Below are 14,797 nucleotides of genomic sequence, written 5' to 3'. Positions count from 1 at the left end.
CTACCTCTCCAGAAAGAGAAAGCTCCTGGGGCTGAATAATTGACATAGTTTCTCTTGGGTTTGAGCAGCTCTCTCTCTTTCAACAAGCTGATTTCAACAACTAGGAGCAAGGCAGTAAGTGCTTGAAACAATGACCATACTTTAAGGGAGATAATAATGCTTAAAGATTAATTATAAGTAATTAAATCCGTGAAGTTGGCTGTGTTGCCACTAGAGGTCGATCTGTCTGTTCTGCAGTAGCACACTACCAGAATGCTCCTAGTATATAAAATGAGGGCTTATTTCCTATAAGCAAATCCTCTTCTTCAGTCAGATAACAGAAGCACCAGATTTAGCAAACTTCTTATCAGAGTGGGATGAGCACTGCTCACTCACAGCGTGGGGCAAGTCCTATCATCCCCTCTAACCAAGTGACTGGGATAGAACACTCTCCTTCCTAAGCTCAGGGAAGGAAACATCAGTTTTTCCTGGGCAATTAGAGTTTCAGGAATAAAGACCACAGGCAGGAGACAAGCTGGGGGCAGGGAGAACCCAAGCTTTCCCAGAATGCAGTGGCTTTATGCTGCCTTACATGTTCTCTCCTCAATAATACATACCCTTCCTGCTGCTCTTCCTGCTGGCACTAGCAGAGGGCTTCTTGGCATCCATGACTGAATCGAACACAGCCGTGCTGGTGGGAGCTATTTCCAATTTGTTCTCTATATGACGTAGCTAGAATTGGAAGATAATGCAAATTAGTACATTATTTTCTATTTTTAAGCTACATTTTTATTTCCCCCTGAATGTGACAAATTTTTCCTTTTTCATGACAAATCAAACTGCAGGCAAGAGCAATTTCACAATGCTGACACTGCAAAATTGTACAGTCTTATGGCCAGAAACTACTTTTGAGTTTTGTTTAATAAGATTATCTAAATTAGGTTTTGTTGCATAGTTTTGTTCCCTTAAGTAGGCTGTTTTGAAAAAAATTAATAATAACATGCCATCCCGAGACTTAATGCTTGGCCTGAATAAAATATTAATTCCACTTGGAAAAAATTCTGTAATACTCCCTTATAAATGGAGCATGATACAAATTCCACATGTAAAACCCCACACTGATGCTCAGATACTGAGAAAAAAGAGGGACAAGGCTACAGGAAAGAGCTGAATTCCATGAAAACCTGAACTGCTTGGCCTCACTGAAGCAAGGTTTTAGAAACTACATCTTAAGCACCTAAGTTAATTCCCACAGAAATACAGCAACCTCAATGCTCAGAATGGAAAATTATGAAATATACTGGTGGTGCCCCAGTTTCTGACTAGTTTAGGTAAGCAGGGGAGAGCTATTTTTCCAAGTTTTCAGGAATATGTGACATCATTACTTTGTTAAATAAAAAGGTATTACTACACTCCAGACTGAGCTTGCTGTGGCAAAAGCTTCTCCTGGTGTGCAGAAAACTTTTCTCAAGATACAAAAATGTTCAACATTCACATACTCCCACAGCTTTGTGCTATTTACAACTTGTTGAAGAGACAATCACTGAATAAAATAATACTTTGGGTTAAAGCTTTCATAGCCACTAACTGATTTGAAAATGAGTAAAAAAACTCAAACCAAAAAACCCCAAGCAAAAAAAAAGCAAAAAAAAATTACTTACAGCAGCCTTAGTCTGAGAAAAAGAAGCCCATGCTGCAGTTAGATCTTCCAAGGCAGAAACAAAGAAATTAATTTCTCATTAGTACATGAAAAACAGTGAAATAAAATGTTGTTTCAAAACAATATTCATATGTTTGCTAATCAATTTCTTCTCACTACAGTTCCAGCCTATAAATCTCCTCTATGAAAGACTGTCATCAGTCAAGGCTCATCTTAACAAAGCTATGAAGTATTTACTGCAACATGAGTTTACTAAGTTAGGTTGAATGCATGATGACACCTGAACTCAAATCCACCACATAAAATAGAAGATGTTTAGAAGATAAAATGAAGCTGGTTATCTACCCCAACATAAATACTTTATATTTTTCTATTATACCTAATATTCTATATTTCTATATAAAGGTTTAACTACCTTATTTTTCCCCCTTCCATTTTCTTCTTCAGTAAACTAAGCATGAATACATGGTCACTGAAAGACTACTCAAAACCTAAGCTTCAAACAGCAGAATTGTGAACAGTAATCTTTCTGAACTGTACACCCTACAAACAAAACAGAAATAATGTTTGTGAACAAGCAGGAGGTACTAACCCAAGCCTTTTAATCTAAACAGACAGCACCTACTCTATAAGCAATTGAGCTCAGGAGGATGTAGTAGTGTTTTCCTCTATAAATATTTACTTCCTCAGTTCCCCTCTTCTTTTGTTTCTAATAGTTCTTAACATTTAATGGTTTATAAAACACAACATCTGTGTGTCAGAACCATGAAGGGTAGTAGTAACAGAGAAATGAAAGAAAAAAATCTCCTTCCTTATAGTAAAAAAACTGTCAATTTCATTTCAGGCTAGATGCAACAACATAAAGGAAGAGGGTTAGAGAAGCAGTACAGAAACAAACTTTGAGATGGTGCTTCCTATCCACAGAACACTACAGCTTCAAAAAGTAGGTAATTTTAAAAGAAACTGAACATAACACAGGAAATAATCAGCAATAATGTTCTCTTACAGATAAAATAATAATTTTTCTCTACTTTCAAAATGATTTCTGGAGTCCAGTTTTCTCATACTGGAGATCATATGATCAATCTTGAACCACAGGCTTAGCACACGACTCAGTTGCTTTACAGATGAGACCTTTCTTCCTTTCAGGGAGATTTTTTCAGGGAAGTACTGTCATTTTAAAATTTTTCTGCACCCTCCTTTCCTAAATTAGAGTAATCATAATAGTAAAAAGCTAAACAATTTCTCTAGCTAAGGGAGACAAGTTCACCACTCTGGAACTGAGCAACTGTCACAGAGGCTCTTCCTCTCTCCCTTCAAGAGCCAATAGTTCCCACTTTCTGTTCCTGCACTGCTCCTCCTCTACAGCCCTTTAAAATAATCTGTCTCTGTGCCATCTTGGCAACCATATCCCAGGCTGGCAACTGCTAATGCAGATCAGCAAATACTCCAGAGATCAGAGTACAAAACTGCTATCTGTGAAAAGGAAGCCACACGCACTTCGCTCCCAAACTGAGGCAGGAGAATGCTTTCTGGAACAACTCCCCAAAGTTTCAAACAACTCATGACAAAATATCTCCCAAAACAAGGCAGTAGAACAGACAGAGAAAATCCTTACCTCTGGTTGAATCCTTGCTTTGGTTATGCCTCGGATTTTGTAGAGGCACCTCATTAGATTTGTTGCTCCACATCGTGTCAATTTACCTAAAAAATAAAAATTAGTCATGTAAGATTCAGACATATAAAGTAAAAAAAATGTATCTTAGTCTAAAGATAGCATAACCTTGATCACTATGATGAATGTCCACCTCATCTGATGACTTCAAGCCTTCATTATGAACAAGGTCAGATAATGAACATGGAATCACAGATGTGGTCACAGTTTCCTGCAGAAACCACGTAATTCCATGGATAAAGACGGGTTTGATTTTGTTCTCTGTCATAAACTTGATAAAAGGAGGCCCAGAGGTCAATGCAATTTAGATCAGAGTAACAGGTATTGCAGCAAGTCTGAAGAAGTCCTGGAATATTGCACACACAGGCCTAACAGAGACAGCACCACATGGCTTGAACCATGCTTGGGGAAAATACCCAACTCCAGCAGTGACAGAATGAATGTGTCACTGATCTCTGTAAAAGGAAAAGGCACAGCAGAACTGCATGGCAAGACACTACAGCCAGGAAAAAAGACAAGGCTGGTGCCACTGTTGTTTTCCTGTGAACTTCAAAGGTAATAATACAGTGAATCTAAAATTAAAGTGTGAACTCTCAGCCACTATCACCAAAGCAGTTTTTATAAAGGAGAAAAGGAAAAAAACAAACCCAAATAACAAAAAAAGAACCCAGCACATGCTTATTGAGCTGTCTTCATAACACACTGACAATGCCTCTGTTATGGAAAGAAAAAATCAGGTGACCACAGAATTCCAACAGGAAGTTCTAGACCTCTGAAAGAGTCATAAAAACACATTTTCCTCTCTCTTCTTTCATGAACTCCCAGATGTAATTTTCCTTATTTTTTAATTGCTGAAATTTTTTTTTTTTGCTCTCACTTCTCCACACTGTGTGGCACATAAAAAAAGTAATTAAATATAAAGATCAATCTTCTGGTAAAAGCAGACCGAAATTAACACTGTCTACTACTTACTGAAACATATTTTTGCCCATATATTTTGCAACATGGATTTTTATCATATGTGGTTTTAAGGATATTTACAGTGACCAGCAGTAAAGTTTGGTCTCACATTCAGTCATATATCTTGTATTTATAGCAGTAAGTTATCCCAAAAAACTGCTTTTATGCCCCATGAAAAACTATCAGTAATAAGAACACAGGTCTTCAAAAGAACTTTAGTTGAGACTTCATTTGATGAGTCCAAGTAAAGTGTTTGAAAGAGTGAGGAAAAGGTATCTAATCTTATATATGTAGGTACAGAAACACAAGTCCACAATAATGCAGAAATTCTAGAAAGGAAAGGTGGGTGTGTTAAGTTTTTAAGTATCCAATAGTTATGGGCATCAAGCCAAGTGTAGTTAGAAAACTCTGCTTCTAGGACAGGTGCTGAAGAGCTCATTCATGCAGAAGGGCACTTTGTGCCTCACATCACTCATTCTGTAAATCACAGCAATGCCCTGCCCTGGAAATCATTCAGCTGATCCTCTCCATCATTGGAGAAAAGAGCTGCTGGGCAAGAAATGTAGAAAATAAATATTCATTAAAATGAGGGAATTTTCCATAGAGAACTGATTTTGAGAGCTGCTGAAAATACCCTATCATATCAGTATCAGTTTCTTGTCCAAATATGTAACAAAACCTACTCAATATGTAAATTTAGCATACTTCTGGACATGCAAGCATCTATTAAAGGATTAAGTATCCATCTTCATGTAATTGCTTGGGATTTAAATCTTATCATTAGAATTATTAGTATAGATAAGAAAACTTAATCAGGGACTATAATTGTTCTTTATATTTTACATGCACAAATCTATATAGTTTATTTTAGGATGCCCTGCAAATGTAGAATTGTAACACTCTCTATGTATTCCTTAAATCTGTATGAAGAGTACCAGATTAAACAATCTGCAATTGCTTGTTAATAGCTTTCATCCTGACACTAAAAACTACCAGTCCTTTACCTAAGCTGAAGAGAACTCACTTAGACAGTGAAACACTTTAGAGAACACTTTATACAGTGCATACAAAGCCCAGTGATCATCAGCACAAATCTGTGAGGATAACAGACACTGAGTTATTCCCACAGGTGTGTGCTGATGGTCAGTGGTCAATAATTCTATCTCACCTCCTTCAAAAGTCTCTAATGCCCCTCAAGAAAAGGCAGTTCAACCTCTCCTCCAAGCTGGGAAGAAATCAGAAAGCATCTTGCTGTACTTATCCTAATGCACACCTACAATACCAGCTCCAAGTGTAAAGTTCCACCCTCACTGGCTTCAGAGAAGCCCCTGAGGTTCACTGAGCAATTTTGTTTAATTCAGGTTGCTGCTGATTAAAAAAAAAAAAAGACACATCAGAACCAAGCACTGTGGAGCTGTCTACAGTTTCAGGAAGGCAGTGCTGCAGTAGTGTTCAGTCCTGATGTAATCATAACTCTGAAGGTTTGGGGTTTAGGTGCTCCTCTCCCAATCCTTTGGATGGGTAGGAGAAATTGATGAACTTTTCAAAACCTATGAATAAATTATGTTGATTTCCACAAACCTTTGAATTCCTACATATTACTAGAATAACTTCTCTCTATTGCTATAGCTTACATGAATAATCAGCACTCTGTAAAAAAAAATAAGGACTTGTACAATTCAATACCCTGCTTCTGCAAAAAGTTCAACCAGACACAGAAGACTCTTTAATGTTACCAAGAGTACAGGAAGGAGTGGGGAATAAAAAAGAAAGAAATCCAGACACAGTTACCATGTCTTTATAAAGGATGTGCATGCAGGGTAATAGACCAGTTAAACACTAAAATACATTTAAATTAATATTAATATTAACATTACCATTAATATTAACTAAACAAAAAATTATATTATGGAAATTTAAACTGTTTTTAAAGCACATTTTCCATCAATACAAAAGTTGTCTCAAAATCCCATGAATAACTTTTAGATAAAATACATAAAAAGTACATTCTGAAATGATTGCTTCAAAGAGATCTCGTTCTGCTAAACTAAATGATCCATCTCTATTTAATACTGACCTTAAACAAAGAGACTGAGCTCAAAAGATGAAATACCAAGGAACTTTTGAGGAGACAGCACTGATGACAAAAGGTTATCTGCAGGCTGGATAAGGCTTTGAGAATCTTAAGATTGTTGGGGAAAAAAAGGTGGAAGTCTGCAGAATCAACAGAACTAATCTCATGATTATTGGATTGCTCACTGGGAGACACAGACATCCCACACAGGTCCATTCAAGGCTGGTTTGCCAAGCCCCTCCTTGGGTGAGTGATTAAGATACAAACACCATTGTGTTCTGACATTTCAATCCCACATCAAGTGCCCATCTCATTCTTTACTCACATGTCCAAAAAAAAAAAAAATGTACACAAGAGCAGGCACAGAACTGCTACAGATGAGGACCGAAGAGGAAACACGAAAGGAAACAATATACTCTGAACTCCTGGAAGAAACTGGGCAGGGGGATGGATACAGGACCTGACAACCACTCTCTATTACAAACACTGCTCCTATAAGAAGACACTGAAGAGAACTGACAGATCAGAAAATGCATGAGAAAGCACCAGAAAGGAGGAAATGGAAACAAAGAGAAAACCACTGTCATATAAAAAAGGAACATGAGAAACCAATACATTTAATACTAAACATACCAAGGATGACATTGAGAGGTACAACAGACAGCAAAACAAGAGGTCAACATAGTTAAGAGCACAGCATTTTTAAAAAAGCAGGAGATATGAAAGTAGAATATGCTTAGCAAAGATATAAAAAATGTGAAGAGATTAGAACAAGAGTGGGAAAAAGAGAAAGAAAAATGGTGGGAGAAGCAGGATATAAAAAGGAAGAGAATGAGAAAGCTAGGAAGGTGAGAGACATGCAATGAATTTTTGAAGAATTGGCATAGAGAGCAGCAAAAAGGAAGAAAAGAAACTTGTATATTGTCCAATGTGATTTTTTTTCAAACAGCCTTGGTAAGGTTTTTTTTTTCTTAGTAGCACAGACTTGGTAAGAAAAGGAAAGAGGAAACTCAGAATTCATGGCACTGGAAGAAGGAAACAGGGGAGGAAGCTGCATTGTGCAGATTCAGAGAAGGAAGACAATGTGAACAAGAGATCACCCACTGCTATTTTCACTAAAAATTAGTGGTTATGGAAAAAAAAAACCAGTATGCACAGGGAACAGTATTCCTCAAGACTTTTTTTCTTATAAAAACACAAGGGATATGAAATGAAAGGGATAACACAAAAGGAAAGATGAAGGTCTGCTGAGAGTATGGAATGAAACAAGTTATTAACACTGACTTCTACGGGATATTCTCACATCTTTTATCCACATAGTGGCAAATTTTGATACAAACTGGGTACACAGTGCACAAGGACATTTCATGCAGTTAAGCAAAAATAAGGTGCCAGTGCCAATAAAAGAAACCATCTTTTCCTTTCTTTATGCCTGGGTCTCTCTTTGCCTTATTCAGGCAGAAAGTCAATGGGTTTATGTGGTAAAGCAAAGTGAACTGGAAGTCTGGTACAGGCTAAAAGAATTTTGCCTGTTGTATTCACTTTATTAGTTTTATCTATGTCACACTCTAAGCAACACCCTCCACGCAAGCAGAACGAGAAGGGATGGAAACGCTGGTGAACAGTCAGATCAGACTCAGTCCTGTACTGCCTTTTGCTCCCCAGGAGCAAATGTGTGAAGCTGCTCTTGGCTTTTGCCTCGAGAACAGTGGGACTGGGGAAAACAAGAACTATTCACCTTCTTTTTACCAGTGGAGATACCACTAGAGCTCAAAGACACCCTGCCCCAGTGTGTCCCACTGCACCCACACCTCACACAGTGCACACCTGTCTGGGGAGGAAATGCACGCAGACACAAATAATCAGCTTTTGGGATGAGTTTTTCCTGTTTGCAAAAACATTTTTTAAGTTTCCATGTACAAATACAAAGGTGACTTCTGAATCTTGAAAGGCCCTCTGGAGCTCCTGTCTGTGCAGCTGAAGCTCTGCATTGCTGGCAGTAACAGACACGGGTGGACAGGCACAGGCAGACCCAGTCGAGCAAATTGTTTTGCTGAGCCAGTCTGCTGAAAGTGATGGAAATTATATTTAAAGATTCCAGAAACACTTTCCATGTCTTCTCAAATACCACAAAATACAATTTATTATGATATGCTTGAGTCTGGAATAAAAATAACGTTAACCTACTCGTTTTTCCGGAATCCAAGTTCTTACCGTATTGCATTATCCCATTTAAATGAGAGTTAAAAATATCCATAATACATTGTTCAAAGCCTTTTTTTGGTTATGTATATGGGCTTTTGAAATGTTTTTTGATACAAGAGTGACATATTCTTTCTTTGGCCAGAGCATATTTTGAGAAAATTTTGCCTTTCAACACTATCAGATGCAGGCAATGTACTGACCTTCCTCAGGACTGAGGACAAATTCCAGCACAACAAACAAATGCATGACGTGTTTGTCCAAAAAGCTCCACATCTCCAGAATCTACAGCTGACACTGCAGAATCAGGCAGGTCCTCCCTCCACCTTCTTCCAATGCTCATTTATACAATAAGCTTTCAAATGAAATGTAAAGGAAGTGAACACTAGCAATGCCCAAGGAGCTCGTGAATGTTAGCTGCTCTGAGTGATCTAATTTTAGATAACATTCAATATTTTGTCTTGTAGTACAAGCAGTGTATATACCAGAAGAATTCATATTCCAATCATCATTACTTTGGAAAATCATTAAAACAAAACAAAAAGCTTCATAAGTAAAAGAAATTAAATAAAATTTGATTTGTCTTAAGCTAGATACCAAAAAAGCTTTAGGGATACTAAGGCAGTACAAAAAAAGAGCAATCAAGATGCACCACACACTTGCAGATAGAAGAGTCTTTAAAAATTTCAAAGCATGTGTCACTACCTCTAGCTGTTAACCAGGAAGATAAATGACATAAACACACATCCATCAAATGTCAAAAAACCCAGTAGAAAATACAAATGTGTTTCCTGAGTTCTATGATTAAATCACTGGCACCAGTCAGCTACTAAATCTGCACCCAAACTATAATGAAGATTTCTCTATAAATGAAACATTTCTGAATCTGATTCTTTCCAACTGTGTACTGAGAATGGACACTTACCACATCCTTTTGCTATGAAAAGACATGGCAACTTGCAAAAGTGTCTCTGCTTCATCACAAGTGATGGAGAAGTGATAAAAAAATAAAACTCACCCTAAAAAGGCACTAGTGGTTCTACTGAAAGTTAAATGCATTGAATGTCTTCCTTTGCTGCATCATGTGCCAGGAGGAACTCTGAGGAAATCTATTGAAATGAATGTTGTGACAGCTAGTGTAACTTGATTCATTGTTCGTGAAGAAATCAGAGTACAAAGGCACAGAGAATGCGTCCATTTATTAAGGAGATGCACACAAGGGTTTGTCTATCCATTCACAAGTTCTGTATTTTCTTTGACTTCAAAGATCTTAGCATTTATGACAGAGAAGAAAATACTCCGGTTCCTAGAACCAACAAAATACTCCTGCATTTTGTCTCCTCAGCCTTCAAACCAAGAATTTGTTCAGTAGTTCCACCTCCAGTTACCAGAGACTGCACATTAGGAGATTTCAATTCCTGCGGCCCATAATAAATCCATTCAGCAAAATCTGCTCAAATTCTCGAGGTCCTGCCTCATCTCACAAGGAACACTCCACTGTGAGGGACTCTTCTTAGAACTTATAGCCAATGCTCTCAGCCAAGTACAAGAACCAGACCTGTCAATTTTAAGACACCAACTTTCAACCTCTCAACACAACTATGGACATACAAGCAGAGAAGCGACTTCACCTGCAGCTGTGTCAACTTCAGGATGATTGCTATTTTCTTTCAAAGCAGAGGAAAGTGGATGAAAACTTCAGGGAAAATGTTCCAAATGCCACTTTCTCACCTTTGTTGCCTCTGCTCAGAATTGCATTCAGAAGGAGCACCTAAGAATTGTCTCAATGAAACCACAAGATGTCAAAAAAACCCAAACACAAAAAACTCATGACAAGCTGAACAGTGACCACCAGCTCTGTTTCTGACCTGAAACACTGCATTACAAAGGCAGAGACCAGGACTCTGCTAAAAGACCTCCTCTTGATCTAGCTAAATGTAGTAATATTTTCTCATATTTAAAAAACACCATCCCTTTAAAAGTTTTTCTTTTTCAGTATGAGAACTCCACCTGGTGCATTGCCATGGATGTGACTTAGTGAGAAATTCTGTCATTGATGCAAAGTGTTCTTAGGAAGCTAAACCAGCCAGAATTTCTGTTAGCATTCACCAAGTTTCAATTGACCTGGTATAATTGATTAGTTCATTTATTTGCTCTATTCTCTCTCTAGCATATTGACAAAGGTTTCAGACTTAGGCATAAAAGTAATTTTATTCTCAATGGAGCAGTCCATTAAAGCCTATTATATCATTAGCACAATGATACACATCTATCTTCCAAGCACTTAGATCTATGGATAAATTTTACACTTCTGTTCTAATCCAGCCACATGCCTAATATATTGACTGCACTGGGAAAGTTTTCTTTCTGCACTCAAACCACCAAAGTCCCTCTGTTATTACTGTAGCACTACACCTGATCTCACATTAACACTCATATTGATTTGAATGGCATGAATTAGGTTAAGTAAATCAATAGCAGAGTTAAACAGTTCTGCTGTACTGATAAAAAGGTGGCTCTCTGATGTAAATTTTCAAGGTGGAGTTGAGCAGATTTAGCAGCTCCACAATGATGAAGGAATCCAAATATTCCTTGCTACCTTCTCTAGCAATTATGTCACTCTGTCATAGATGCAATGCTCACCTGACTGCATCACAAGCCAGTTCAACTCACTAACCTGGCAGAAGATTAATAATTTTTCTTTTATGGTGACTTTTCTTTCAGTTTATCAGGCTGCTGCCAGGATAGTCAAAGTGGGAGGAAAGAAGCAGCAGCAGCACATCACACCACTAATGTTATGCTGTGCAGCTTCACTCACCTCCCAGACATGGCAATACAGAATACTGTGTGCACTGACCCTCCTGATTTCAGACTTAACTGGAAATGCATTAATAGGACTGCATCTTCATCTGAGCACTCTGAAGTCAATGGGACTAAACACATTTATGACTTTATCCACAAGTCTGCTTGATACAAGGAAACTTTTTTAGCAGAAAGGAGCTGTATGTCTGGTAGAGGGGTGAAAGGAGACACAAAGTTCATTACATCCAAGCCAACAAAATCTTCAGTATAGACGTAGCAACCCCAAAATTAGATTCTTATCCATTTAAAGGATAAACTCTTTCTATGGTGACACAAATTACCAATAAAGTTATTTCAAGACATAAAAGACATGATCCACATTTATCAGTAAAGTGTTCAAACCTGAGCTATGCACCAAAGCTTAGTAAAACAAACCCACACAAACAAGAGGTTCTATAATTTTAAAATCACTTTCTTTCAGTCAGCACCACATCCACCCTAGGCAGCCTACAAGATGATCCATGCCCATCAGCAACACAAAATCCTAGAATGGCTTGGGTTTAAACATTTAGTTCCAACTCCTGGCCATGGACACCTTCCACTATCCCAGGCAACTCCAAGCCCTGTCCAATCTAGTCTTGAACACTTCCAGAGGCAGAGCAGCCACAGCTCTGGGCAACCTGTGCCAGGGCCTCACCACCCTCACAAGGAAGAATTTCTTCCCAAAGACTAAGCTAAACCAGTCTCTCGGTTTGATGCCATTCCCTCTTGTCCTACCTCTATAATTCCCAACAAAGAATTCCTCTCTGGTCCCTTGTAGGTCCCTTCAGGTACTGCTGGGAAGTCTCCACGCAATCTTCTCTGAACCGCCCCAACGTTCTCAGCCTGTCTTCACAAGAGAGGTTCCAGTTCCCTTACCAACTTTGTGGCCTCCTCTGGACTTGCTCCACCAGCTCCATGTCCGTTCTATGCTGGGGACACCAGAACTGTATGCAACACCCCAGGTGAGGTCTCACCTGACTTGAGCGGAGCAGAGGGGCATAATCACCTTTCTCAAGGTGCTGCCCTTGAATGCTCCTTGGGTGCACATAATTTCCACAGTAACCCTGGCCCCTTGCAGAAATGTGCCATTACTACATGAATTAAGTTGCTCTGCTTAGTGGGAGTGGGACACTTTCTGTTTAAAGTAGCGTCACTCACAGAAACCAAAACCTTCGACAGTTTACAATGTTCACGTGGCCACACCCTCAGTTGTATTTAATTATCTCAAGCATTACCTAATGGAACTGTTGCAGCAACCAGAACGATAGCAAAGAGACAGCAAAACTTAGCCCGTCTGTGCAGACAGCCTGAGAGCACACTGAGAACTTAGATGCAAAGCCGTGAATCACTTACAGCTCCACGGGTTTGTCCCACAAAACCACTTTTGGTCACAGTACTTTGAGTTTTCAAATCATTATAACAGTTGAAGCAGCTTAAGATGACCACCCCCCCTCCACCCCAAACGGCCAGAAAGGTGTTAAATTTTCTATTTCTAGACAGTGGACTGTTCACCTACACAATGAAGCTATTTGACAGACAAACCTCTACCTGCAAACTTACACAATGTGCCCGGAGATGCTTGGCTGCTGAGCTACAGCTTATATCCAGAGACAGAAACAATCAGAGAATCAGAAAATAGTCAAGGTTGGAAGAGACCTTTAAGATCATCAAGTCCAATCATTCACCGCCTGCACCACTTAAACCACGCCGCCAGATCCAGACACATCCTGAACATCTCTGGAGATGGTGACTCCACCACCTCCCTGGGCAACCCACTCCAGTGCCTGACCACCCTAACTATTCCACAAAAACTACAGCGACAGCAGGCAATATACCACAAAAACTGCATCCACAGGGAAAAAACAAAACCAAAACAAAACCCAACACAGTCATACTCGCATAGAAGCCTTCATGCCTCCAATAGGCACAGTGAAAGGCACCGATGAAGTCAGAGAACGCTCGGGGCAGATGTTCCCGGGGATGTCAGGAGAACTTTGAGCGGGCAGACACAGCTATGCCGCAATGCCGGGGCAGGACGCCCTGGCACAGCACAGGCACGAGCAAAGCGACATTTAAACTTTAAAAGCGCCGTCCCGGTGCTCGGGGCGGCTCCGAGGGCAGCGGGGCCACCGCGGGTTCTGTTTCTGTTTCTCCGCAGAAACACCCGGGGTAAGCGGTTTCCCCCACAACGCGAAAAGACAACAGCGAAACGGAACACCCCGACCCTCTCCCTTCATCAGCCACTCCCGGTACGACAAGCAGCGGAAAACAAATTAAAACTAGAAAGAGACTTAACGGGTGAAGAGGATTCCGCGGAGACGTCGGAGCCGGGCGGAGCGGCCGAGCCAAGTGACAGCCGACAGCTCCTCGGGCCGGGCCCGCCCCGGCCCCACCTCGCCCGACGCCCCGGCGGGGCGGCACCGCCGGCCGAGCGCGGCCTGGGGCGGCGGCGCGGGCCGCTCCCGCCGCCTCCTCACCTGGTGGACGCCCGCTGCGCCGGCGGCAGGTCGCGGCACATCCCGCGGAGGGCGGGCGGAGGGAGGGCGGCCCGAGCCCGGTGCGCGGCCCCTCAGCGGCCCCTCAGCGCCGCCATTACCGGCCCGCAACTGACACGGAGCGGCGGCGGCGGCGGCGCACAGGAAACTCTCGCGAGAACCGGCCCGCCGCCGACCTTCCCAGCATGGCGCCGTCCCGCCGGGCCCCCTCGGCGCCCGCCGCCATCTTGGGTGCGGCGCGGCGGCCCTGCCCTCCCTCAGCCTCGGGAGAGCCCGGTCCTCCAATATTTCCCTCGAAGCTTTTATTTTTCTCCTCACAGTTCTACAAGCTCGACCTGCCGGGTCAGTCCCCTCGCGTTTTATTTGCAGAGCCCTGGGTGCTGGTGCAAGGCCAGGACTTGGCAATGCTAATTAAACCCAGCGCTGATGTTGGCATTCCTGAAGCGGCTCCAGCCGAAACTAGGGCACCGCTTTTTAGTCATTTGTGTTCATAGCTAAGTCATCTTTAGAAAAATAATTACTTTTTTTTTTCTTTTTTTGCAAATGAAGGCGTCTCCGATTACGCTCTCCCAAATTTAAATTTAAATAAACATTTGCAGAACTTCAGAGACATGACTGAGTACCACGGGCTTCATTTCACTTTTAACATTCATTATAGACACGGAAGAATTTGTTAGTATACTGAATTCTAATGCATGGATTCCACCCCGAAGATGCATTAAAACCACCCACGCTTCAAAAATAGGTCTAAGATATTATCCAGCTATAGCAAAATTATTTCCACTGAAGAAGGAAAGTTATTAGAATAGGAAAAAAGAAATTCTTCCTACAGTTATTTTGGGAATGCTCCCTTCAGGGCCTGTCTACAACTTCCCCAGTCTGGTTTTCAGTCATTAGTGTGATTGTTT

The 14,797-nt window shown here is 40.7% G+C and overlaps 1 protein-coding gene across 6 annotated transcripts in view; it reads right to left on the bottom strand.

Annotated features, from left to right (window-relative positions):
- The window catches only part of CEP350 (centrosomal protein 350), a 69,666-nt gene extending 55,640 nt beyond the window's left edge, over positions 1-14,026 (bottom strand). For 4 of the 6 annotated variants that reach the window (XM_058843019.1, XM_058843025.1, XM_058843023.1 and 1 more), the window contains exons 1-4: positions 13,872-14,025; positions 3,258-3,343; positions 1,641-1,684; positions 597-711 (exon numbers count right to left, since the gene is read on the bottom strand). In XM_058843019.1, coding sequence (XP_058699002.1) covers positions 597-711; positions 1,641-1,684; positions 3,258-3,330 — 232 coding nt within the window. In that variant the 5' untranslated portion in view covers positions 3,331-3,343; positions 13,872-14,025. Of the gene's footprint in view, positions 1-596; positions 712-1,640; positions 1,685-3,257; positions 3,344-13,690; positions 13,836-13,871 lie in introns of those variants that run through there. The other 2 variants (XM_058843021.1, XM_058843020.1) reach the window with 2 other exon arrangements.
- Between the last annotated feature and the right edge of the window lie 771 nt (positions 14,027-14,797).

The sequence above is a fragment of the Poecile atricapillus genome, chromosome 7 (assembly GCF_030490865.1).
Source record: "Poecile atricapillus isolate bPoeAtr1 chromosome 7, bPoeAtr1.hap1, whole genome shotgun sequence".
In the NCBI taxonomy this organism is placed as follows: Eukaryota; Metazoa; Chordata; class Aves; order Passeriformes; family Paridae; genus Poecile; species Poecile atricapillus.
The sequence above is the reverse complement of the archived record's forward strand: the minus strand, read 5'-3'. Positions and strand labels throughout refer to the sequence as shown.